At 56.6% G+C, this 25,265-nt stretch overlaps 5 protein-coding genes across 5 annotated transcripts; 3 read left to right on the top strand and 2 right to left on the bottom strand.

Annotated features, from left to right (window-relative positions):
• Positions 1–96: 96 nt before the first annotated feature.
• On the top strand, positions 97–3,244 carry INS49_000974 (uncharacterized protein; the record flags this gene model as incomplete). The annotated part of the gene is made up of 4 exons (XM_043161808.1): positions 97–646; positions 711–1,408; positions 1,513–2,786; positions 2,851–3,244. The coding sequence occupies 4 exons, from the start codon at positions 97–99 to the stop codon at positions 3,242–3,244; spliced, it is 2,916 nt and encodes a 971-aa protein (XP_043030314.1).
• Positions 3,245–10,416: 7,172 nt separating this feature from the next.
• Positions 10,417–11,902, top strand: INS49_000975 (uncharacterized protein; the record flags this gene model as incomplete). Its single annotated transcript, XM_043161809.1, has 3 exons — positions 10,417–10,685; positions 10,740–10,878; positions 11,402–11,902. The coding sequence occupies 3 exons, from the start codon at positions 10,417–10,419 to the stop codon at positions 11,900–11,902; spliced, it is 909 nt and encodes a 302-aa protein (XP_043030315.1).
• Positions 11,903–14,572: 2,670 nt separating this feature from the next.
• On the bottom strand, positions 14,573–15,769 carry INS49_000976 (uncharacterized protein; the record flags this gene model as incomplete). Its single annotated transcript, XM_043161810.1, has 1 exon — positions 14,573–15,769. One exon carries the CDS (start codon positions 15,767–15,769, stop codon positions 14,573–14,575), a length of 1,197 nt encoding a protein of 398 aa, XP_043030316.1.
• An 865-nt stretch (positions 15,770–16,634) lies between these two features.
• Positions 16,635–19,398, bottom strand: INS49_000977 (uncharacterized protein; the record flags this gene model as incomplete). Its single annotated transcript, XM_043161811.1, has 4 exons — positions 16,635–16,985; positions 17,049–17,464; positions 17,527–18,955; positions 19,027–19,398. 4 exons carry the CDS (start codon positions 19,396–19,398, stop codon positions 16,635–16,637), a joined length of 2,568 nt encoding a protein of 855 aa, XP_043030317.1.
• A 4,525-nt stretch (positions 19,399–23,923) lies between these two features.
• INS49_000978 (uncharacterized protein) lies at positions 23,924–25,243 on the top strand (the record flags this gene model as incomplete). The annotated part of the gene is made up of 1 exon (XM_043161812.1): positions 23,924–25,243. One exon carries the CDS (start codon positions 23,924–23,926, stop codon positions 25,241–25,243), a length of 1,320 nt encoding a protein of 439 aa, XP_043030318.1.
• Positions 25,244–25,265: the final 22 nt, after the last annotated feature.

The raw sequence follows: 25,265 nt of genomic DNA on the forward strand, positions 1-25,265 counted from the left end.
ACCACCATTGGGAACCCGGCGGCGAGACGAGGCAAGGCGACACAACCAATGGCCACACGAAGAACCTGAGCCTCAGTTGCACCCGCTGTAGCAACCATGGACGCTTTCCTAATCGACGCGCCCGAGCCGAACCACGCTTGCGCCTCGATTGAAGATCTGACCCTGCAACTTGCACACCTCCGCGACACAAAGGCAACAGACACAAAGGCGGAGCACATCTCAGAAACCTTCGAGTTCAGGTCAACGGTTGTCTTTAACGTGCCCGACAACGAGAGCGATGCCGACCCCGGTCCGAATCCGGACCAGGCTGTGGGAGGGGCCCCAGGAGCTGTTCCGACCGCGCCTATGAATGGCAACGCTTCTACGACGACACGCGAGATCCGTGCTATCGACACGTTGCTGAACCAGCCGACTGATGACCCGGCGCTACAAAAGCTCGTCGCCAAGCACATCATCGCATCTTTGGGCAGCGTGGACGGGAGCTCATGGACTGTTCGCTCCGTGTCCCGGAACGCGTCAGGCTGGACGTTCACATATCTATGCAAGAACTCGACTCAGGCGTGGATGCGCCAGAACTCGAAGCACTCTGCGAAACTGCGGATAGCTGAGTCCAGTGGGAAGGACGGCCAGGATCCTGTCAACCTTTGTAAGAGAAAGCCATGAAATCTGGCGTGCGAACTTGGCGAACTGCTGGCTAACTCAGAATACAGCGCGGCCTGCCTTTGACTGCCGTGGCTCGGTCATAATAGCGTTTGCGAAGAGTAGTCGTGTAATCACTGTCAAGCTCGAACATACACCGCTGCACAAAACGGTGGCAGAGCTCGCAGAACTCTTCAAGCCTCCACCGCCCCTCCCTAGAGCAGAGGCTAATAGACGGAAAGATGGCGAACGTAAGAAGAGAAAGAGCCATGCCGACGGTGCCGATGCCTCAGAGAACGGCCCAAAGAAGAAGAGGAAGAAGGCCACAAAAGCTGGTGAGCAGACTGCGGATGGTGAACAGGCACCCAAACCGAGGAAACCACGGGCTCCCAGGCCCAAGAAAACTCAAAGTCCTGGTGTCCAACCCGAGGCAGACGGTCAAAACAGCGCCTTGCTGAACCTGTCGCCGCTTGAGACAGCTCGTCGACACGAAGAGGCAAGCAAGAAGCTCCGGGAGAGCGGCATAGACCCAGATACGCTCTCCGCTGAGCAGTTCAACATTTTCGCCAACCAGTCCCCAGACCTTCAGATGGAGTCTCTAGCGATGCTTGTTAAGTACGGCGCTGAAAGGTTGAGGATTGTACATCCAAACAAGGACAATACCCCCCAGTCAGGCAGTCCAGCCCCGGCGAATGGTGATACTCCAAACGCCTCAACGAAGAAGAAGGCATCGCGGAAGAAAGCCCCTCGCGAAGATGGCGCGCCTAAAGTGAAGAAGACACGGGGCAGCTGTCAGGCCTGCCGCGCGAAGAAGATCAAGGCAAGTGGGCGCACCCTAAGCTTGTCTCATATATTGATGCTGACTCTGTCTAGTGCACGAAGGACAAGCCAGAGTGCCAGGAGTGTGTTGGAGCGGGTATCGCATGTTATTACCCACCTCAACAGAGTCGCAAGTCGGCTGGGGCCAAGTCTGCGGAAGTGGCTGAGGACGGGCCCGATCTACTTGAGGGCGCTCCGGCGCCGGATCCTGTGCCAGACTCACAGCCTGCTCCGGAGCCTGTGCCAGACGTGGCACCAGAGGAAGAAGCCTCAGACCTGGGCTCACCGGGTTTTGATACCTCCCATCCTCCTGCTCCTGAGATGATGGCGCCACCAACCGACACAACAGCCTTCGCAGAAGCACCCCATGATATGTCTCAGGATTTATACCAGCCAGCCTCAAGTGGCCTCTCCTACCCTCAAGGCGTGGGCGTACCCGAGGACATTTCCAATACCGATTACTTTACACAGCCCGCGTCGAACGGAAGTACTTATCCCCAACAGTCACATCAAGCATCTGATGTGGCTTATGCCGATGCACCATCAGCCTCCCGTCTGCATGTGCAGGAACCAGAGCCGGTGACGGTGCAACCTAGTCAAACTCCACCGCAGCCCACACACCAGACGTTGTCGCACGCCGGCACCCGCCGCAGCTTGCCATCTGGCTCTGGTCAGCATCAGACCGACTACAGCTCTACAAATGCGACTCCAGCAGCCTCTTCATGGCAGCCGACCAATATACCGGCAAACCCGCCCCAGGCGTATTCGGAGTCTCCGGCGATTAGTCAAAGTGCTCCCTCGAGGCAAAATAGAAGCAGGCAGTCGGTGGCACCATCTGCCTATGACACCGCCTCGCACGATGCTCTCCAGGCAGCGACGACGTTGACTCACGCAGCCCTTCAGCAAAGATCCCACACGTCGCCAACAACAAGAACAGCGTCGCCGTTTGCGAACCCGACTCAAGCAGCACAGGTTGCCAGGGCAAAATCGAGGCAGAGTCAGCGGTCACAAAGCCGCCAGACAGCGTCGCCGTTCCAGCAGTCCAATGCGTCACAGCCCACCGCAGTAGGTGCTACTGCCTCTCTTTACAACGCTCCTTCCGTGACAGACTCGGGCAACGTACCCAGTTACGACCAATACTCCCGCTACAATGCGCCCAGCCAGACAACCGCGACAAGTTCCAGGGTGGCGTACGAGCCATACTCGCAACAGGCTGCATCTAGTAGCTCGGCCACATCCTACTCAGGCTATGGTGCCTATAATTCTCGATCACAGGCTTCGAACGCGTCCTCACTCGCACATCCCGTCACACAAAGTGCATCGTCTTCGTACACAAAGACTGCCCGCTCCCACCTCCAAGAATTGGGGCAGTAGTAATGGAAGGCGAAGTAGCAGCTCAAACAAGGCTCCAGCCTCGTCGACTCCTGCCTACAGCGTACCGGCATCCTCGGCTCAGCAGTCCACGACCATGCAGTCGTTCAATGTACGACCGCAGTCAACAGCTCCTACGCAGTCGAGGGCAGGTGGCAACACATCTGCCACCTACTCTCAACAGCCCCAGCAGCAAACCCAAACCTACAACTCCTATCCTGCCCAACCCCATCCAACCACCAATCCGCAGCAGCAGGAGTGGTACGGGTTCGGGACTACGAACAATGCGACGTCCAATTACGGGTCGGGGTCGTATGGTCAACATAGGTCTATGAACCTTGCTGGCAGCACCTACACGAGCATGAATGACCAGGAGGCTCTGTATGAGATGTTGCGGAATAATCCACGTCACTAGGCACCTTCTGAGCCTATTCGACGACGCATATTGTGATGGTCGCTTTTGGAGCCCGACCATCTCCATTGAGGCTCGGGAACAACTTCGTAGAGTTAGGACCTGTTCGTATTGGTTTTCCGAGACGATGATGAGGCTTGAACAGATTTGTCAACTTTACCGAGTTAGATACCCCGTCGAGAGCGTGGAGGACGTGGCAGGTCATCGGCCTGTTGAGTTAAGTTAATCAATTTTGACGGAGCCAAGAGAGGCCAAGCTCTTCTATCGATTTCAAATGTCATCCGGCGTGGTTGTGACCGATTTGCTAGGCCTACGACGTTCCCGTGATTCGACAGTGCTGCAGTGGATGGAGTAGCTCACGAGAGTATCTTACCCGATTTGCGACCGGCTCTCCTTGAATTCACTTGGTGCAAACGACTCCTGAAGTCATGGCATGTGCCTCGCTCTGCACATGAAGTAGACAAGTTAGCCCCTCCTCTTCACCAGAAGAAACAGCCACCGATATCATCAGCGTAATCATCAAGGCGAGTCCGTTGTCGCCCGACCCAAGACACAGCTAGCAATTCCACGGTAGAAGGGCAGGGCACACGCCGGGCGGGCGGACGCTGGCTCACCCAGGCGTTGAACTACAAAACAGGGCCTGTGTTGTGTTCAATGGCTACGCCGTACAGGAGCCTTCCCGGGTTCCACATAAGGAGTACTCGCTCGACAGTCGTCGTCTCAAACGCGAGCAGGTCCCCACCCGCCTGTCTCGTCACAGGTGTCCTCCCTGTACGACGTGCTGCTTCAGATTGACGCGCATGAGGCGGCGGGGACATATCCCTTGCGCTTCGCCGAGCTCTGGGTTCTGCCTACTCGCGGTCTAGGCCTCGCCGCCTCAGCATGGGCTCCGCGGGCGCCTTCTTGTCGGCTCGGTGGGCGACGTCTACCGTGTGCAATTCTCGAGTGGTGAAACGCCGCGTCAGGGCCGGTGGCTCTTCCGCCGAGGCTGGTTCAGTGTGGAACAGCACTGGAGGAAACATATATATCCTCGACGCTGGTCGGCCCCGTCAGTTTCGGGCTGGTGAAGCAGACGGGTACCAAGGCGGCGGGACAGCACATCACATACCCGGGGTGCAGCCCAGACAGCCGAGACGAAAAGCTTCCTTGATGGGCTGGTCGCGCTGATGTCTCGAAAAGTGTTGACCCAAGGCGTGTTAAGGGTAATATAGCAGTGACAACTCGCGCAACTCCCGGCGGTAGCAGGCCGGTGCATGAATTTGGATAATACGCCCACGTCCCGGCGGAAACCACAGTAACTAATGATTTCACACGAATGGCTGTTCAAACAAGGCTGCTAACAAGGAAGCTGATGAGGATCAGCTATGGTGTGCCATGGTAAATGTTTCATCCAGAGGAAATCTCGGCACCAAGCATGTCCCCCGAGATCGTGCTCCAAGGGTGTAGTTGCCCCGTCAACTTCGCGCTTGTGTGCTGAGTTTCCAGGGACAATCGCAGCTGCTGATCGCTTTCTCTTGGTTTACGGCCCAGCAGCATCCCAGAAACAAATTTTACGGAGCAGTGGGCCAATTGTGTGCACAACCCGGAGGAAAGTTGGGCACACCACACCGGGTCCTCCCCTCCCCCGGACCAAGGCCCCGCCCGCCGCCGAGCCCACCGGCTCGGCGGGCAAGCCAACCTGTCATTCGTTCGGGCCCGGGAGTGGCGGCAGCGGCACCATTTTAGCTCCGGAAACATTTTGTGCCGCGCAGCACGATCTTGAGTTAAGGTTTGTGAGGCCTCGTAGATTTTTTCTTTCTGCCGTGGCTCTTGAGCTTGGTTTTGCTCGAGCTGAGGAGTGCTTGGTCGATAGGCTCTCGGCCTGCCTCACTGTAGTTGTCCGTGGAGAAGGCCACCCCTGCTCAGCTGGAGCAGCACCGTCGACCATAGTCGTTCTCCGTTTCTCGTGGCCGGAGGAGGCAACCGACGACTAGCCTACGATTGCTTTCTTACTTGCTTTCCTGCTTCCATGACACGTTCAAGCTCCGCGTCCTGCGCGCGGCGGCCAGGCCGGGGTTGGCTCGCCTGTTTCTTATTTGAGTTCCTGGTCTGTCTGCAGTGCACGCACCTTGCCCATGTTGAGGCGAACTCCTCCTGGGCGGCTGCTGAAAAGTGGTGTGGACCCCCCGCATCGTCCCAGAAAGTCCTGCCATCTGAGAGGCTCTGAGAGGGTCTAAGATCTCGGGTGGGACAGGCGATTGTGGGTGGTGTGGGAAGCTTCGAGCTCCGTGCTTGGTATGTGTGGTTTTCGTATCCGCCGAGTGGGCGGGAACAAGTGTTTGTTGTCGTTTGGGTGGTGGGGGTGGGCACATGATCTACAGCGCTCACCGGATGGTGTGGTTGTGGACTTCGTACTCGAGAGCGCTAATGCCGGCGGGATCTCTTGGACACCTGCGAGCGTGGGGATTGTCTCGCGGGAAACTCGTCTTTTCGCTCACTCAGCGAACGAACGTGTCAGCGGGCGGGAGGTGATGGGAAGCTCTTCCAGCCTCCCTCTGTGCTGCTGGGGATTCCTGGCGCCGCCGTTTAGTCTCAAACTTTGCTCAAGTGGTGACACCTTGATGCGCTGCATATGCATCTTGTCCCAATTCAGCCTGATGCAGAACGATCGTCAGTCGTCGAGTGCGCTTTTTTGTGACCGTTGGTGAAGACAACATTTCCAATGTTTCGCGCTGTGGACCGAGCACTGCGTCGCCGGACGTGTAGATTACCATCGCACAGTCGGCGGTCATGATCTGGCGATACTCGCGTCATTGCGCTGCTTCGCTGATCGACTCGGACGAGTCGGCTGTGGTTCAACTCACAGCAGACGTCCTCGGCTCCTTGGGTTGCGCATACCTACCAACCAAGAGTTGCTTTGCATATATGCAACAGACGACCAGGACGGCCAATGCTTCACCCAGTGGCAAGGCTTGCAGTGGGGTGGCGAAGTGCAATTGCTTGGTTCGAGTACGTTTCAGCGGTACTGTTGTCCAACCTCATGCCTTGAAAGCAAAGACTAAAGAGGGGGAAATCGCTCTCCTCCTCCCAAATGCGTAACCGAACACAGCGCATCAGGCAAGGCCTTGCAGGACGGACGTCTTGCCAGAGCATCCGTAGATGGGGGCAGTGGGCCACGCCTACAAGTCTGCCAATAAACCCGGAGGCCCGGTGAATCTCAAATGTGAGCTGGACGTCCAGGTCGACCGGTCAGAGAGAGGCAGACCGAGCGGCAGCTTATCACATGCCACAAGTGGAGGGGCTCCGAGGGCAGGTTTCCTTTTTTCTTTTCAACGACGTTCCTTTGAACGAACGGTACTTGGAGCAGCGACCGGGATAGCCTTGCGGTGGTGTTGCTTGGTCGAGCAGGTCGGTCTGCGGTATCATCCCAATTGATGCTGGAAACACCTTCCGAGGTGACGTTTGACATCAGACGTGGAGGCAGCAGGCGCGGCAAGGAGACTCCTTGCGCATGGCGGGTGACCTTTTTGGGGGTCCCCAACCTCCACCCCACGCCGTGGTCTACCGCATGCAGACTGGCCGGTATTGACCGCCACAACAGAGGAAAAGTGCTCATCTACCTGCTATCTATGGTGCTCTGTAGTCTACAGATTATGCGTCGGGAGTCAACGACAGACAGGCTTGGCGTCGTCCGCACGGCCTCGTCCTGTCGTAGACTGACGCCGCAACCAGCCGCCTCTCTGCGGCTCCGCGGCGTGCACGATCTCGCGCAGCAGCTGCGTGTCTCGAGTTGTACGCAGTCTGATAGTCCACACATGGGCCGCTGGTGGTCACACTCATCGGTGCTGAGCAAAGCGATCAGGGCCGAGCTCGTGCGGCTGTACGGTATACGGTCTGACGGCACGCCGCAATCAGTGGCCCGGAACAAGGAGTGGATCTCTGCCAAATGGTCAGAGTGGCGAGTGGGCCGCACGGCAGTTGCGGCAAGCCCAACACGCGCGGTGGATGCCGATGATGGTGCCATGGTGCCATGTTGGACGCGTGTGTGACGTCCTCCAAGCAGCAGACTCGGGGTTTCTGTGTGTGCTATGAACCCGCTCGCGCAGACGAGTCCCGCCGTCATGGGAAGAGAACGGAACGGAATCGTCGACGTCCTCGAGCCCTGGCTCTCTGTTCGAGTGGGCGGGCATGCTGTCGACGGTGTGTGCGTGTGGCCCAAAAAAGTCAATTCGAGCCTCCGAATCCTGGCAATTGGCTGCCATGAGGCTGACCGCCCCCGTCTCATCACGGCAGCGAGTCATCAACACGAAGACGACCCCGGCCGGAGTCGCGCTTCGTCCCTTCTATTTTAACAAATAACATGTCAGAACGCAGACTGGCAACGGTGACACGGGCGACACAAAACAAAAGCAACACCTGGGCCCACGAGATGGGGGGGGGAGACGTGCACACATGGAGAGTGAGTTCACTGTTGTGTGCTGTGCTATCTTGTGTGTCAGGCTGTGTGGTGCCCTGTCGTGATGGTGTCGTGCCGTATCGTGTTGTGTCATGTGGTTGTGTGGTTGTGTGGTGCTGTGCATGCTCAGATTATTACTACAGTTCCATGGCTGAACGCAAGCCCACGTTCACTTCCACGCCCATGTCGCCGTGGCTCCCGAGATCAAACTCAGAGGGTCTCGTTCATTTCACTTAGATGCCCATGGGTGCCCACGGATGTCCACGGACGGGGGAGAAGAGGACTATCTACACACATACAAACAAAGTGATCTATTGCTGTCATGTTGATAGGGAGGTAGCAGTGGGTTTTTCGGCGCTTGGCTCTAACCGGCCGAGGTGGGCCTGGGTTTGTGGCACTCGGGTATTTGTGAGGCTATCTGGAGGCGACGCGACTCACATACGAAGGCGCCAATCTCACTTCAGCCACGGCCAGGCCACGGCCAGCCCACACGGCCAGCTCAAAGCGGAGGCAGTTCGGCCCACACTGCGTGCCCGCAGGTGAGTGACGACATGACCGGGGGCTGGCGGACAGGGATCCGTGGCAATGAAACTGCAGTGGGCAATCTCGACGAGGGGCGATCTGATCTGTGCGTCCGTCTCCTTCATTCCATGTCCCTGCCCGCCTCTCTCATTACCGACGAGGCTCCGTAGCACATGCACTTGCCGCTGCCGTTACGGGGTAGCATCCATCGACGCAATTTGCTCGAGGGGGCCAATCGTACCGGGACCCCGGGGTGCTGAGCCTCGACAGCGTTACGGCGAAGGCTGCATGGGGAAAACTAGAGGAAGACAAAGAGAAGCACCATTGGCAAGATAGCCTAAAAAAAAAGATCATAGAGCAGATGCTATAGACAGGCCCACGTCCATGCCTTGAAGCTCCGACCAAGCTGTCACCTCCGTCTGCTTTCCGCCCTGCCCCCCTGCCGCCATGCTGTCGTGCTTGACTCTTCCAAGGTTCTTCTCCCAACCGGGCAGGGTACCAGCCAGCAGCCTCGCGATCTCTGTGGGCTCAGAAGACAGGAGAAGACGACAGTGGGGACGGTGGTGATGGAGGCTCGGGAGGGAGCGAGCTCCTTTGTGGTAATAAAAGGGCGGCCCCCCTGCTCCTGTCCAGTATTGCTGTGTATTATTATAGACTCATCAGCAGCCTCTGCCGGCGAGGCCAACCCAAACCCCTGGTACCCTGCCGCTCCAGGTACGCCGTCAAGGTACCCAGGTACCCAGGTACCCAGAGGCACATTGCAACCCTGCACTGAGGTGGTGGTGGCTGTCGGAAGGTCGAACTGTCTCTGAGGGTGATGCCGCGCTAGCCAACCCACAAGCCAGTCGGGTCGCCGGCAGCAAAAACAAATCCATACGTGTAGAGAGAAAAGGAGGAGGGACATTGATGATTGCATGGGTGCTATATGCTACGTGCCATAGTGCAAATGCTGGCCCCGCTTGACTGTGATGATGTTTATTGCTGTCACTGTAGTTTACAGCAGCTAGCTCATGACAGGGCGGGACAAAAAGTTCGCGCCCGTGTCGGCTAGGTACCGCACCTGCTCCCCAGCTCCTTCTTCTCCGTTGCTGCCGCTTTCTCTTGCTGCTGCTCGGCTCTCCTCCCCACAACGTCGTCCGTTTGGGTCTCCATTTCCTAATTCTGCAGCTATCGCGCCCGGTCCAGCACCGGTCTCCTTCGCCTTGCTTGTCCATTCGTTAGGCCTAGTCTCTTTCGACCTCCGTGCCTCCATTCACCCACTCTCTCCACTTCCAAGTCTCACCCGGGCCTGCCTGTCTTGCCTTCCTGCCTTGTCTCTCGCTTCGCTTGGCTTTGCACTGCTTTAGACCCTGGCTCCCACTACCGAGGACTAGGGCAATCTCTTCTCGACTTTTCCTGATTCCATCCGTCCATTCCATCTCCGGCCCTTCCATCTTATTCTTCCTCCTCCTCCTGCTGCTACCACGCCTCCTACCACGCCTCCTACCACGCCTCCCGCCATACCCACCCACCCATCCCACTCCCCTCCTCTCATCCCGCGGTGTTGTTGTCGTCGTTGTTGCTGCTGCTACTGCTCCTTCGCTGGAGGAGTACCCGTGGACCCGAATCGACGACACCTCGCTGGTCCTTGCCCACGACGCTCCGAAGCCGTGGCAGCTGTTTGGTGGCCCCGCCCGAGCCATAGGCGTGTCACAGAGCTTTTCTGCTCGCCCTCACTCGGGCTCTGAGCTACCTGGAGACGCTGTAGCCTTCCTCTGGGCTGCTTCTCGAACATTGGATACGTGCCCTGCACGCTTTTGTGCCCCGACCCACGATCTTGTGCTGCCGCCTGTGTTCTGCACAAGCCACGCTATTGCCCTTGACTCGGATCGACGCTCCACCACCGTGCACCAATTTACTGGGAGGAGCCTCTTGGGATGGCAGGGACGGAGAATTACCTTATACGCTGTTGAACATATTTATGCTGCTGAATGGGCCTCAATTGATCTACGACTGTTGATCTGATCAACATCCCGTACCCAAGTGGAAAGGTCAGTTAACCACTGCTCCACCTGCCACCTCGGCCGCCGCACATCGTCGCAGCCTCTCAACCCACGAGTCCCCAATTGGGGCCGCATCTTCAACGCTATCTTCTGATGCCTCATGCTAACCCCACTGAACAAGCAGGCTTCTTGTTGATATCGCACAGCGCTCAACTTGCAGGCAGTTTCTCGCCGCCATGTACAGGCACGCTTACTCCGGGGCCATCGTCGCCTTGGCCACAGTATTTTTGGGCTTTGCCTCTGCAGATCCATCCCTACCAGTTGCATATTGTGCTAGCTCCAACACAGCAGAAGGATCAGCGAATTCATCGATATACCAGTCACAAGGCCTGTGCTACGGCATTTGCAACGACCAAGGCTACGCTTTTGCTGTGGTGCAGAGCAGCGACTGTTGGTGCTCGAATTTGGTCCCCAGTTCCGATGACCAGACCTCGACAAGCAACTGGTGAGCATGCCTCCGCGGTCTCATGCTAGGAACTTTGCTAACGTGGAATCAAAGTGAATCGTCCTGCCCCGGCTACCCGACTGACTACTGTGGTGGCGATGGCACGTACGGCTACATTGCCCTGAGTGCCTCGCCTTCCGGCACTGCTGGAGGGAGCTCGAAGACCACATCGTCCACATCGAAAACCACATCTGTAAGTTGACCCTCATCTCCGGGCGCGGGAAACCGTCACCAGTGAAAACCTCTGTTTCTGCTTCCTACCACATCCGTTTCTCTTTTTCTAAGGGTTGGGCTGGGTGTGGTCTACACGGTCGCTTAACGACTCTGGGATTCAGGCACTGGCGATGACAACCGCTACTGAGATCCATACGGAGACTGAGACTGAGACCCTTGTGCAGGCCTCAGTAACTACCACCTCTACCATTGACAGCACATCTGTGTCTTCCACTTCGCTTACCAGTGTCAAGTCTTCTACAACTTCCACGTCTACGTCTACCACCGAAGCCGAGACCACTGTATGCACTTTGTCATTTCTTTTGACCGTCAGGTCACCAATGTCTTCAACTGGGATGTGTTTATGCGCTGTGATGGATTTCCTTGGCTTGTACCACTGTCTCTTTCAAAACATTAGCTAACCGGCTTGCTAGTCAACGACACCTGAAACCACGAGCGAGAAAACCACCGCGGGAACACCGACAACTATTACGGCAGTCCAGACGGTAACGAGCGAGGGCAGCATCATTATTCAAACAGTCACAACTGTATCCACGCCTTCGGCTAAGTCGGGCGGCTCGGGCCTAGGTAAAGGGGCGGTTGCCGGCCTAACAGTCGGAATCCTCGCCGCGGTAGCAGCCTTCATATTCGGGGCCTTTATGTTCCGCCGACACAAGAAGAAGATGCAAGAGGAGGAGGAGCCGATGAACGCCGCTTCTATGGCCCACCGCCGGGGCAGTTCTGCCGGAATTATGTCAAAAACGGGCACCATGTCGAGTGTGGGATACGGGATGCCGATGGACGAGGAAAGCAGCTACATGTCTCAGAGCAGGAGAATGAGCATGAAACCCCTGGATCCCCGGCTCGACCCCAAGGTTGGGCTGTACCGCACCGCAAGTCACGACAGCTTCAATACGATCCGAGACGACCAGGACTACTCGCGAAGGGTACATCAGCCCCCAAGGGCATTCCGCGTCACAAATCCCGATCCCGACGACGACTAATCAACGAGAGATTTGTGGTGACTTATTCATATCTGGTCACCTTCTCTCTGGGCTGTCGCGACGTCTCACGACGCACACGAATTCTTTTGGCGGCCGTCTTCACCGACTTCGAGTCCCATCATTGGCGTTGTACATTTGGAAATACCAGGGCGGCGTTATTTTTCACGGAAATGTTTCTGGGGGTGGGGGCACTGGATAAGGATGTGTCTTGGGTTTCGCCGCGTCATAAAATGGGTTATTGCATGCAGTCTGCTTGTTCAGTCCGCCTGGGCAAGGCGCGAACAGCAGCTGCCATTTCTACTACTTCTAGTGTCTACTATCTCCGGCCAAGGACTGAATCCGACACTATATGGTCGGTCATTCGACGAGCAACAAAAAAGCCGAATAAGTGTACAGTAAATCGCGCTCAAATCGGACCGATTCCCACGACGAAAGCGAGGAGCACTTCTCCAGCATCCTGTGCCGAGGGCTGGGGCTGGACAGAGGACCTTAATTCGAAGGGATTGTACATAGGACGCCAAGCGTGATTCGAATCACACAAAAATACTGTGCACACAAACTGAGTTTTCATCTGAATCGAGCAATACAAATTGAAGAATTCGAAGAAGCAGCTCTTCACTCGCAACGGCCTCAGCAGGGCACACACACAGGCTTGAGCGACTGCTTCGAGACATAACAGCCCATCAGGGTAGAGGAGACGCGCAATCGAACACGAAGGCAAACACCGACACCCGCACCCCTGAACTAACACGTCCCAGAAGGATGATCATCACCAGCTCTTCCCAGGAACGGCCTGCCCCAGAGCCTCCAAGGAAGCGAACGCAATATGCACGTCGTCAGGGGTGGGGCAACTCTCCAGGGCACAGATACACCATCGATGCTTCCGGAAACAGGCAATCCCAACAACTAGTGATTGGGCGCAAATTCAGAGGCTTCGGCTTGCGACCGGTCGGGCAGGCAGATGGGCACACGAGGCGTTGTTGATCCCACTTTCGCACAGTCGGAGATAAGCGCACTAGTGCGGAAACCTTCGAAGAAGGTAGGGAGAAATTTGGGGGCACGCGCCATGAGATCATCGGGACGCGGCAAGGCCTGTGTGGCGCCCGTCAGGCCGAACCCGAGCCGGGATGAGCTTTAAGGCTGGGCCGTGTCCCGCCTGCTTTTCCTCTGCTACTGTGGGTGATGCTGGTTTACTTTAATTCTTATTCCAGCTGGCTGTGTGCCCCGTCCGGATTGGGACTGCCCCTAAGCCCCGGCACTCCCAACATACGCTGTGCCGGCGCCGAAAAAAACTGCGGGAGCGAGTTTCGTTTCAAAATGTTTTAGGCCGCTGCTTGTGGTTGGCATTCCTTGCGCAGATCTGCGCGATCGGCACCTGGTGATTGGGTCGGGTATTTTGCTTGTGCAGATGCTGTGCACGTCGGCTAGGCGAGGTGCTGCTCTTGTGGCTTCACATGCAATGAATAATAAGATGCTAGATCCCCCCGTCTGGCCAGACTTGTCAAAATGGTGGAATCCACGATCGAGATCGATGATGGCCGCCTTGTTCACCGTGCTGTTTGTGTTATTACGGATGGCTTTGCTGGCGGGAAATTGACCCTTCAAATTGGATGAGTCCATCACTCATCGCTTGGAAGATCAGCGTTCTGGAGCCAGCCCTACCAGAGCCGTGTCCCGGGCTCTCGGGGCCGTGACGAGAGTGGTGCAGACGCAAGCAGTGTCCACCTTTTGTCAGCCGGCAGACAATTCGCAATAGGTGCCTCCACAACATCTGTTCCAGCGATGTGCTCTGAACCTGGTGTCCGCCGTCGAGCCTCGCCCCAGCCGGCGCAATGGAGAAAAGTGTCAGAGATTTTATATTTGTTTGTCGTACTGGAATTCGGAGACCGCCGACTTCACGGCACCGGTGTCACAGTAAGCACGGGTAGGAAATCCAACAGTTCCGGGACGGAAGTTGCGTCTTCGCGTATGCCGGCTGTGAGACTGATAGACAGAACCCAAGGGGGGATGGCCCTCTCTACATCCACTGAGTACATAATTCACTGTCTTTTTTTGTCGTGCCAAGGCATCAGCCTGATTAATGTCTGCAATGAGTACTTTCTTGCTTGAAAAGTCTTCCACCTGATGCAAATCACGGGCCTTCGAGGGCTTTGTGTAAAGCGGGACGACATCCACGCGCATCAAGACAAGGCATCTGTGGTTCATCAAAGCCGACACGCTCCGCGACGATGGCGTGCCGTCCTTCATTGATAAGATCGTATCCCTTGCTCTGGTGTGAGGCATTTGTCTGCCCAATTACAATGCATCGCGTACGCACCTTCGATGTCACCATGTCTCACTCGAGTGTTCACATACTCACATCGCAATGACCCGGGGGCTTCCGGATCACTCACTGAGGCAACGTGTGCATGTACATTTGATAACGTGATCAAACGAAAGTTCGAGTGGCTGTCCATGTCGCCCTGAATTGGTTGACACGTTGGGGTCAGCTTGTGCGCCTTAGTGGACGACAAGGTCGGATGGGCAGAAATGCTTTGGGCCGAAAAGAATTGATGCCAATGTTTGCCATGAATGTTCTATGCATTTATATGCGCTTATGTCCGGCTCATGCAAAATCCTCTATATGTATGTAAGGTACCGTTCCGATAGACTACCCATGGTGCACGACCCTCAACCCGTCAACCACGCGTTCCTCGCCAGTATGTCATCCACCAGCCTCTGGCCGGGAAAGTCCGCCATGATAACCCCAGTCTTGCCCTGCTGGCCGTCCTTGACAGTCTTCTCAAGCAGCCGGCCCGTCCGCTCGTTCATGCCCTCAATCATCGAGCCGTTTACCGCCTCTAGCGGGCCCGCCGCCGCCTCGATCGGCGTGACCCCGACGCTCGCGCTGAGGTGGCTGAGGAACAGCACGTCGGAGCCGGGCGGGCTCGCGCCGGCGGCCTCGAGGCTGGCCCGGATCGCCCGCCACTTGTCCTCGAGGTGCTCTCGATCCACTATAATCCACAGATCCTCGAGGCTGATGTGCGGGGACAGCCAGGGGACGCCGTAGCTGGCCCCTGTCGAGGACGGGAACTCCTGCAGGACGACAGCCCGGCCGCGGAGCTGCGCCATGGTCGGCAGCAGGGGCGAGCCAGCCGGCGCGGACGGACTCGGCCACGGGAGCAGCAGGTGCTTTGTGCTCCCGGGCTCGGTGCGGGTGTTCTTGAGGCGGTAGTGGTTGAAGGCTTCCTCGAAGGTCGTCTTGTACGCCGCTGTGCCTGCCCCTTGCTCCCCTTCCTCCTCCTCCTCATCCTCCTCAAATACCCCCTCGGACTTCCTGCGCACCGGCGGTCCTTCCATTTTCAGCCTCATGATGATCCCCTCCGTCGGGTGCTGGTCCAGGAACTCAAAGAGCGTGAGCAGTACGTCCTCCAACGTGTAGCCCGTGTAGACCTGCGCGTGGAAGATGCCAATCACCGGGGCGGTCTCCTCCCCGCCGGCAGCCTCGTCGATCACCAGGCGCCCCCTGATGTCGAAATACCGCAGGCCCGCCCTTAGTTGTGTCCTCAGGTCATGGTTCTGACACTGGTACTTCGTGTTGTTCACCAGGTCGAAGGTCTCGGTGTCGTGCGTCCCAGGTATCGACAGGCTGGCCAGGCTGGTCTGGTCCGGTACACGGGCCATCCAGTCGGGGTGTATCGACTTATCCAGGTCAAATGAGAATGACGAGGTGTAGTTCTGGTAAGAAGGCATTTTCTCTGGTGATGACCACACGATGGTCCGTAGAGTCGAGCTGGGTAGTTGCAGGACCAAGTAGAAGCAGGCGACCACGAGCACCGCCACGACGATGATGTTCGTGCGACTTCTCCTTGTCTGTGAGGTGAACATGACGGAAGATATAGATAAAGAGCTCTCTATATATAGAAGTGAGAAGGTATGTTGGATGATGAGGTGGCGAGCTAGGATCTGGCGGAAATCGGTGAGCAGGATCTCGTCGGTCTCAGCGTGGTCGTCCGTTCAGGTCGTAGGAGCAGCCATCGCCGAATGCCCTGTATGAATCGTCCGTCTACAGCAGTGCGACTGTTTCTTCAAGTCGTGACAATGGAGAGTCTGAGGGTATCTTCACACTGACAATACAGAGTAGCGGTCGACGCGGGTGATCCGGGAGAAGTGATGTATGCATGAGCAAAGGCGCAGGGCTCCTAGTTCAAGGGGTGGGACGCACGGACCATCATTGGCAGCCAGCATCCGCCGCCGAGCTGTCAGTCCCAAGTCGACAAGAGTGGCAAGCAGATGGGAATTGTAAAGGTTCTGTTCATACTTGCCTATTCACAGTCATTGGCTCAACGACGGCCCCATACTCGGCTGATTGAATAGGGGGCTCTAGATTTAAGTGCAATGGCATACCACGACGAAGCTTGGATAGACACGGTGGGGCAGGCAACTGTACTCTCAAATCGTAGAACACAGTGTTACTATTAAAAAAATGTGGTATCGTAGCCACATGCTCGCCGCGGTCTAAAGAATCCAGAACAGCCATGTCGGTTGAAACAGAAACCGGGTATATCGCGAATCGAAACCATGAGCCATGCGTCAGTCAAAATACGTGGCGCGTCTTTTCGAGATCGTGAGTCTTTTCGTCGTACAACTCCATCCTGACCCCATCCGGAACACCATTCCGCCCCCTCACCACCGCCAATCTTCGACCTCGAATCCAATAAACCAACTTTGATACAGTGCCGGAGAGGCATGATCAGTATATGACTTTCTCCTCCCAAACAGGCGGCCTTGCGCCGTCCTGATCCCACACGAGCTTGTTCTTTTCGTTCAGCTCGCAGCCCTCGTCCGTGATCGGGATCACCTTGCCCGTATGCGCGACTTCTTGCGCTGAAACACCAGCCTGGTCACGCGGGATCCAGAGCAGCGGTGGCTGTGACGTAACAACATGCGGCAAGTATGCCTCTGCCTCCAACTTGTCCGTCACGCCGAAGTTGATTTCGCGTTCAGGCAGGTACGAACGCAGTGTGAAGTAGTCAGCGTAGACCCAGGGCTTGAGGAACCTGATGATGAAGTTGCCCTTCTTTGGCTGGCCACCCGGAGAATGCTGGTGCTGGTCAGTACCAATGTATTTTGGGGTCGACGGATTGTGAATCTCTTGGTCACTCACTGTTGTATAGCCTGTGCCGTTCGCAACGGCTTTCTCGTCACTGACCGTCGCTTCCAAGCCTACACGCCGTTGCTCTTCCTCGGCCATTAGACTCTGTGGAAGATTATACAGAAGTGGGTCCAGAGCATTGTTGAGGCTGAGGTTGAAGAGGACTGTGAAGACAAGGAAGGCGATCATGAGCACCAGGGGCCCGATGGCCACGGAGGCAGCAAAAAGACCAATCAAGCAGAGCTCGCTCAGGTAGATTCCAGTGAAAAGCTGCTTCAGTGCTCGAGGGTAGATGAGGCCTCGTGTGTCGATCTGGGTGTCCGTGACGAATAGAACGTTGTATCGCCAAGCAAAGTAGAACAAGGCCATTCCGATAGTTGCCCACCCTAGGATCAGAGGCGCAATTGCCGCGTATGTGATCGCAATCACTGTGAGATTAGTATATATGGGCAAGGTGCTTCCCCATGAGATCGCGCTGAGATTGGCCCACTTGTGTAGAGGGCGCGAGGAGTGCCGGCAAGGTATCTGTAGAGGATGTTGAAGATGACGAAGCCAACGACTTGGGAAATGACGCTCGAGGCAATGGTAAGCCCCTGGACAATGAAGTAGGAGATGTAAAAGTTGGTCGACTTGGGAAGACTGTTTGCCAAAATCGTTGTAACAGCTGTTGGGTTTTCCTGGATCTGCTTTGCCACTGCCGACGCAGATGAGGTGACGGTGGTGATCAAGAAAACCTGTATGACCTGGAAAGCGAAATACGAGTTTTGTGTGAAAAGCTCGATGCGCGAGAAGGAGGGCTCTCCCGACAGCTTCGCACAGAGTCTCATGACCACGGGAACCAGCGACATCAGGATTGCGAGTGCGACAGAAGGGAGGAGGCCAGTGACCACACCCATGATGATGTCCGGGATTTGCTTGAGCCATGTCAGGAAGGAAATTTCCTTGAGGTAGTTCACGTTGCTGATGATACCGACGACGCCCACGGGGATGGCCCAGAATATGATCATTGCGGTGATGAAGCCAATGACAGCATACCGTCGGACAAGCTTTTGCCACCAAGAAATGGACAGAGAGCTCCAGACAACGTCCTTTGGGGTGATGCCAATGTAGGATGGGGCCATGGTGAGGCCCGTGTGGTGCGCGAGGACTTGGTAAGCCGTCTCAGCTTCGGCCTGGCTCTTGAACTCGATGAACACGGCGGGGATCTTCTTGTTACCGCCAGAAAGATATCGGGCCTGAGCAGCCTCTGCCTCGGGGATAAGCCTGGCAAGCTCGGAGCGACACCAGTCGATGGTGTCCACCTTCTTGCCGATCAAGCCCAGAGGTCCGGTGCGATGCGTGGGCCGCTTCTTTTGAGGGACCCATCTGCTAGCAACGCTGCCAGACTCGGCATCCAGCGGAGGGTGAGCACTGTCCGCCGGTGCGCCCTTGGAGGTCTTGATACGCTCTTTGTTGGCGAGCTTGATGAGCTTGACCTCGGCCTTTTCCAATTTAAAGGCCACCTTGTCTCGCTCCTCGACCAGCTTCTCGATTTCCTTGATGTCGCTGTTGATCCAGATGTGCTTGACTGAATTTCCGAAGATCTTGCGCAATGTCCTCTCCTCCAAGTAATTGTCGGGAACCGAGGTGAACAGAACAGTCCTCGAGGACACGCGATTGGCGTAGAAGGGGCTGATGAGGAAAGCCTGGCGGAGATTAATGTAGTATACACATTCACGGAAGATCAAGTACATGACGAAGCCGTAGTACACCCATGCGACAAATGTGTGCGCATAGTAGCGGTTGCCCTGGGTGTTAGGGTTGATGTTCGCATAAGAAAGAATGTCGAGCTGCTTCTGGCCACCACCACCGGTAATGTTGACGGGGAAAAGGACAGGCCAGGTGATGCAGCATCCCACGAAACAGATAACAACAGTCATCTGCAGGCGATGTAGTCAGCACAAAGTGCGCACTGGGTGCTGGAGAATCGATGAGGTGTTAGGGGACGTACGCGGATAAATCGCAGATACAGGTAAGAGTCCAATGACTGGGTCTGGAGAGCCAGGCTGTCGGGTATCTTCCAGAAGCGGCCGATCCAGTTTAGGTAGCCACCTGGCAGTGCAGGCGTGCGCTCATTCTCGCGAAGACTGCCGATATAAGAGCGAGGGGCATAGTATCGCCTGTTGCTTCGGCGCAGAATGATGAAGATGAGGAAGTAGACGCCGGCGGTGATGGCGACGGGTACCAAGGTCGATACCATGCCGGAGAGGGACACTGGGTCCTTCTCCTCAAGGGCCTCGCCTTGATTGCTCATATTTGCGAAGCTGCTGATGTCGTCGAGCGCCGATTCGACACCCCCCAAAGAGATTCCACTTTCTGCCATGGCGTTAGTCTTGAGGATCTTCGTCTAGTTGGTGTAGTTGACTGTCAAGAAAAGAAGCACTCATGTTTACCTTGGGGCTGAAAAGCCTTGAGTGCTGCAGGACACAGCTGATTTCTAGTGTGAAGACAGGACAAGAAGGCGCAGAGGCGTGTAAGTGTGACAGGTTGGGCTGAATGAAGCCAGGCAGAGGGCCGTTCAGGGCCGCGAAAAGAGGCCGGTTTTGTATCGGCAGCGTGTCAGGAGCCGGGAGTGTATTGGAGGAGAGGATGGGAGGCCCCGGCGGCGGTCCAGGTGCAGATGAGAGAGGTCGGAGGGTCGAGGTCGGAGCGGCCGCGCGTGGTTTTGGCAGGCCTCACCCCCGACAAAGCTGCAAGCTGCAAGCCGCAAGCTACCACGATGCAAGGCGTGAGAATTAAGCTCGAGAGGTTTTCGAGCGGTGGTGTATAGGCGGGGCGGGCAGGGTGACAGCGAGAAGAAATCTCGTCCGATAAAGAACGGAGTGGGAGGCCTGGCGAGTACATGTAGTCTAGCCTAGCACCGTCGCAATCAAAAGAAAGGGCAAGGGCGCTGGAATTCCAAGTGGTTGGCCAATTGGGACTGGGATTGGCTATGACGACGTCGCGTCGTGCTCCAAGGCCCAGCAGTATCAAGCTGGTCGAGGTTCCTGCTGTGCTATGCTGATCCCTGCCAAGCTGGAACAGAAACAGCCGTGGCCAGGCGGCATGTTGCAGCGCAGCGCAGCTATTATTGCGGCCTATCGCCCAAGGTGGCAACACTATAGGGAGGTAGGTACCTAGGTAGCGGGCAGGGCAGCAAGCAGGGCAAGCCAAGGTTGGCAGACCAAGTCATGGCAAGGAAAGGGCGAGCATGCAGCCGCCCGCATGTGCCTTCCCAGATTGATGGGCGACAAATTGATGAAATCGATTAGGATCTCGGCTTTGGGCCCTTGGCGGCACCTGGCACACTTGGTGGGCCTCCCTGCCCACTCCAGGGTCTTCCTCGCCCAGTTCCTCCTTCTCTGTCGATCGAGGGGCCATGCAACTCTCGACGGTAAAACACATGACACCATCGTGCAGCTTTCTGTCTCTCGTCGCTCGACCCTTCCTGACGTTTCTTTTCGCCTGCCAGAGCAGTGCCAGAGCAGGGCAGAGCAGGCCAAAGCCGGACTTGACTGAAAGTAGCATCGCACCGCATCGCACCATCTCACATCACAACCACAACAATCGTCCCGCCTGTTGTCCTCCAGGTCATGCCAAGCCCAGAGTTCTCCTGGTCCCTCTCATCCATTTCCTCAGCCCCGTCCCCATCCCCATCTCGTGTTGCCCCTGCAAGACACTGATCATTTTGGACCTGACACCTACGGTGCGTCTGCGGTGCCTCTACGGCGCCTCAGTGGTCGCTCTCGACTCCAGGAATCATGAGAAATTATCTCAAAAGGGCCAGTTGCGGGGCCAACGTCCCGCTATGGATACCACTGTACTGACTGGAACGAGTCAATGACAGATGACAGGCCCAACTTTAGCATACACTCAAGGCAGGGTCTCTGCCTCTCAGACTCAGTCTACCACTGGCTGTCGCTCCGGCGGGATACTGCCACGCCACCGCCGGTCTGTGTTGGCCCTGTCTTGGAGCCGCATGCGGCATTGATCAGTCTGCGCCAGTAGACCCCCGACACGATCAATGATGTCTGCGGCGCACCACAATCCAAGCGCACGGTCTTGGAGAACATCATTGACACGAGGAACTATGTGTGTGTGTGCTGTCGAAGTGCAGCTTCTGAGGTTCAGCTTTAGTGCAAGCATCAGGTGGACACACCAGTCACATGTGACCGTCTCCGATCCAAGTTATCGGGTCCATGGCTCCCACTCGCCTACATGGTACGTGGCCAGCACAGCAAATCGACCACGGCTTCGTAGCTGGGCAGACTAGCCACTCCGTGCCACCTTCTTCCGAAACCTCGTCCTGCCACACATGGATCCTGTAACATACTCCAACACAGCACTTGTGTTGTAGGCCCAATCCGCAGGCCACAAAACTCGACAACCCACAGGCCGCTGGCACTTCGGGGCTTCCTCGACAGAATTCTCCAGCTGCCGGACAACGCCGTCGGTGGCCATACCCAGCCATGATAACCTGCTGCACCACCAATCAAGGCAGCTCAGCCACAACCGGCCCAGGCCCCACTGTAAACTATCACACTCTTGCTTTGGCTTCAGCATGGAACATTGAACCATTGATAATCGACCCCTCCAATCTCAATCCGCTTGCCCGCATTCGACAGCTGGTCGCGAACATGCCTCGTGCAATCACAGACTTTTCGCAGGAAGCGTGCACGGTCGAGAGGCCTCGCAATGTTTGTTTCCAGGTTTTCAGCTGCATCAATCCTCTTTAAGGTTCCTTAGCTGTAATTCACCAAGCCACATGAGAGCCCAAGTCCATTCCTGAGACGTGCTGTGAGAGATTTGGTGTGCGAGATGTGGCCGTGGGTCTCCCGTTGCGAGCCAACAGCCGTGACAGAAAAGCAATATTTACAAATCTCAAGTGGCATTCTGTGGTAATTGCCGGCGTTGCACGTCTGATTGTCCTGACGCGCGTATGGATGGTGCGAAGTCTATGCCCGGGTAGGTAGATACCCAGGGCATCCTCGCTCAGCACCTGGTTGATCAACTCCGATCTGGCTTCCAAAGTCTCCCATCTAGCATCTGTAGGCACGGACTGACCCCGATCATCACGTGGGCGAAAAACGACTCCAACGACATCTACTACTGACCAGGGGAAGCTTGCCACACCAGCGTCACGACTCTCTCTTACAGTATGGGACAGACATGTTCCGTTGCGATTTACATCCCTCAAGCCATCCTTGGGAGACAGTTGAGTACTTTATGATAATAGTAGGCCTTGTCACTGTGGTTTTGTTTTTTTGGTTTGGTTTTTCCAACAAAAAAAGAGGGGGGGGGGGGCTTAAACTACGCGACAGGTTGGGCTTGGTGCAGCTCCCATACGGTCCAGGACAACGTCCACCAGGAGTTAGCACATCCGCCTCTTGCGTATTTGCAGTACATTTGTTCCGTTATGCTTCGAACCACAACCCAGCCGTTCCCAGAGCTCTGCAGTGGCTCATGGCTTCATCTGTTGAGCTCCTAGACTGGTCCAAGCCCTAGAGCCCAGCTGGCATCACCGTTGGGGACCACTTCGACCCAGATGAGCTCCGCCGGCTCAACCGTAGTGCCGTGGGCTTATTGGCTTAAAGCATCTTTTACGACTGCTCAGAAATTCTGGGTGTAACACCACCAGACTGACGCAGAAAAACAGGCGGGTCCCAGCCGTGCGCTGTGTGTATACAACATCAGGACGTACCGCGTCTCCGCATCTCATCAGTTCGGCACTCCCTCGCAAAATTTACAAGTTTTGCATCTAGAATTTATGGGCGGTTACTGGTCTCACGTCAAGCCACATCGATGACACATGCACACAATGACGCTTTCTGGAGGAATGCCGGGTCTGTGTCCAACTCGGACCAACATCCACGGCGACTTTGCCAAGGGTGCCACTTGGAACTCATCCATGCTTGCAGATTTGCCTTGTAAATGTCTATCTATAAGCTCGTGATGTCCGCTTTTCGTGAGCAGTATGATGCTGTCGAGTGTCCAGATCGACGGAGGTGCACGCCTCGCAGGTGGGAGCTCGCGCCTGGCCATTCGTATTACACCATTCAGACCCACCGTTGTCTCTAGGGTGTCTACAGTGCGGGTCAGCTGTAAAGTCATCGTGGATCCATCAACATTGAGCTCATCGTGAGTTAGGTGGGTCTCCGTCAGCTTTTGGAAGCCTGTAAGTACTCCAACGATAGACAAAGCTGCGGACACTGGGACGCGCGCTGTTGTCAGCTACGGGCCAACACTCGTTCCGGCTTGGAACAGTGGTCGGTCAGCCACATATCATGGTCGAGGCCCAACTTGTTCTAAAACAGTTGTAAGAGCCAAACCATGGGAGGCGGTGGTGTACAAGCTATATCTCAACCCAAGTATCCTGATTCCTACAAGATTGCCAGCAAGTCCGGTCATGACTGCTGTGAGAGACACGATCAACCTTCTGCTCGCCTTGCCGCCGGAGATGTGCCTGTAAGAAGACGATGACTGGGGTTGTTCGTTTCCAGCAGATTCCGACTCATTTCCAGGTCCGGGTCCGGTCAGCGAGAAAAACGGAAGTGTCCATAAGGGGAAGTCGGGCGTCCATGCCATTGTCAACAAAGGCAGACCGCACCCGTTCCGGCGTGGAATGGGTGAGCTGAACAATGAAAACGGAGTCCCTAGCAACCGGCTGTGTGAGGGCTTTCCAGACAAAAGAGACTGAACCTCAGTTGTGGTTCTACTTTTCTTTTCGAGCCTGCTCTGAGCAATCCCCCAGCGAAGTCCCCTCTGTTCTTCATGTCTGTTGGTCTCTGAGGAAGCCACAGCCAGTGTGAACAGACTGCCACCACCAAGAGTTTTCGGAACGAACTTGCCAACACACGACTTCCGTCAAGATGGCCGACGACAACGCAGCCGCTCAGAATGACTCAAACGTCAGCCAGCCTGGTTATTACCCTGCCACGGATCATGCAATCCCGTACCAGTCAGAATGGTCTCGACTTCATGACGACGTGGCGACCAAGGCGACGCTCCGGCACCTGGGATGCAACTACTTGGGCACCCCGGGTTGCCCGCCGACCCTCATAGCGCTGAAGCGGCACGCACAATCCCTGGCTGTGCTCATCGCTCGCCTCAGCCCGAGCGTGAGGACCGGGACGGTCGACGGAAATCCCATCTTTGATGACAGGCAGGTTAGACAGGACCAAAATGGGGCGAGGAACATCCAGCACAGCGTGGAAGGGCGGCTGGAGCTGAACGACGCTTTTGACTGGCTTGCAGACCTGTCCCAGCCGTACAACAATGACGACCCCAACCACCACAAGCCACTCAACATCCTCTCAAACGAGGTCAGCGGTCGGCACGAGGTCACTGGCACCGAATTCAAATGTCCGATCCAAAAGTTCCCGGCGCGCGAGCCGCTGGAGCAGAGAGCTCACCCATACCTGCCAGATGTCTCCCAGCTGCCGCATGCCAGCCATCACCTGCTGGCCATGCACGCGAACCAATGTCTGGAGCTCCTGGATCACGAGTTCAGCAACACGGGCGGCATCCTCAGCCTGATCCCCGAGGAGGGCCAGGGCGCCAACTCGGCCGAGCTCAAGGCGGCGCAGAACTCGCTGCTGGGCCAGCTGCTGCTGTACGTCCAGAGCCTGGCGCTGCGCAACCACGAGATGGACATGACCAACGCGAAACTGACGGACGCGCTGGCGGGCGAGGCGGTGGTGCCGCTGCAGCACCTGTCGGTGCTCGGGCCGGACGGGCGGTCCGGGCGGGAGATCGCGTACCCGCAGGACCGCTGGGTGCTGGTCAACGCGGGCGACGACGTGTGGGCGCACCTGCACGACACCCTGGACCGCGAGGAGGCGGCGCTCGCCGTTAGGGAGCACGAGTGGGCGCAGGAGGATGTCGGACTGGGCGGCGACAGCGTGTGGAGCACGGAGCGCAGTCAGGGCCGGCACGCGCGCGGCCTCGTGGCGGTGGACATCAGGTCGCGGTTCTACCGGCTCGAGGGCCAGGGCCGCAGCACCATCTTTGTGTTGCCGGCCTTCGCGACCCATCCCAGCACCGAGTGGAGCGAGAGGCTGGACCGGTACAGCAAGCCCACGGTCGTCGGCACGGTGGCGCCCAGGACTGCGCAGCGGGCGACCGATTATGAGAAGAGGAAGAACGAGGACCACGCCGCCGAGTTGCGCAGAAGGACCCCGGTTCTCTGAGCTCCAGGCCAATGCCGCGAGA

This window comes from Diaporthe citri (genome assembly GCF_014595645.1).
Source record: "Diaporthe citri strain NFHF-8-4 chromosome Unknown scaffold_1, whole genome shotgun sequence".
Classification (NCBI taxonomy): Eukaryota; Fungi; Ascomycota; class Sordariomycetes; order Diaporthales; family Diaporthaceae; genus Diaporthe; species Diaporthe citri.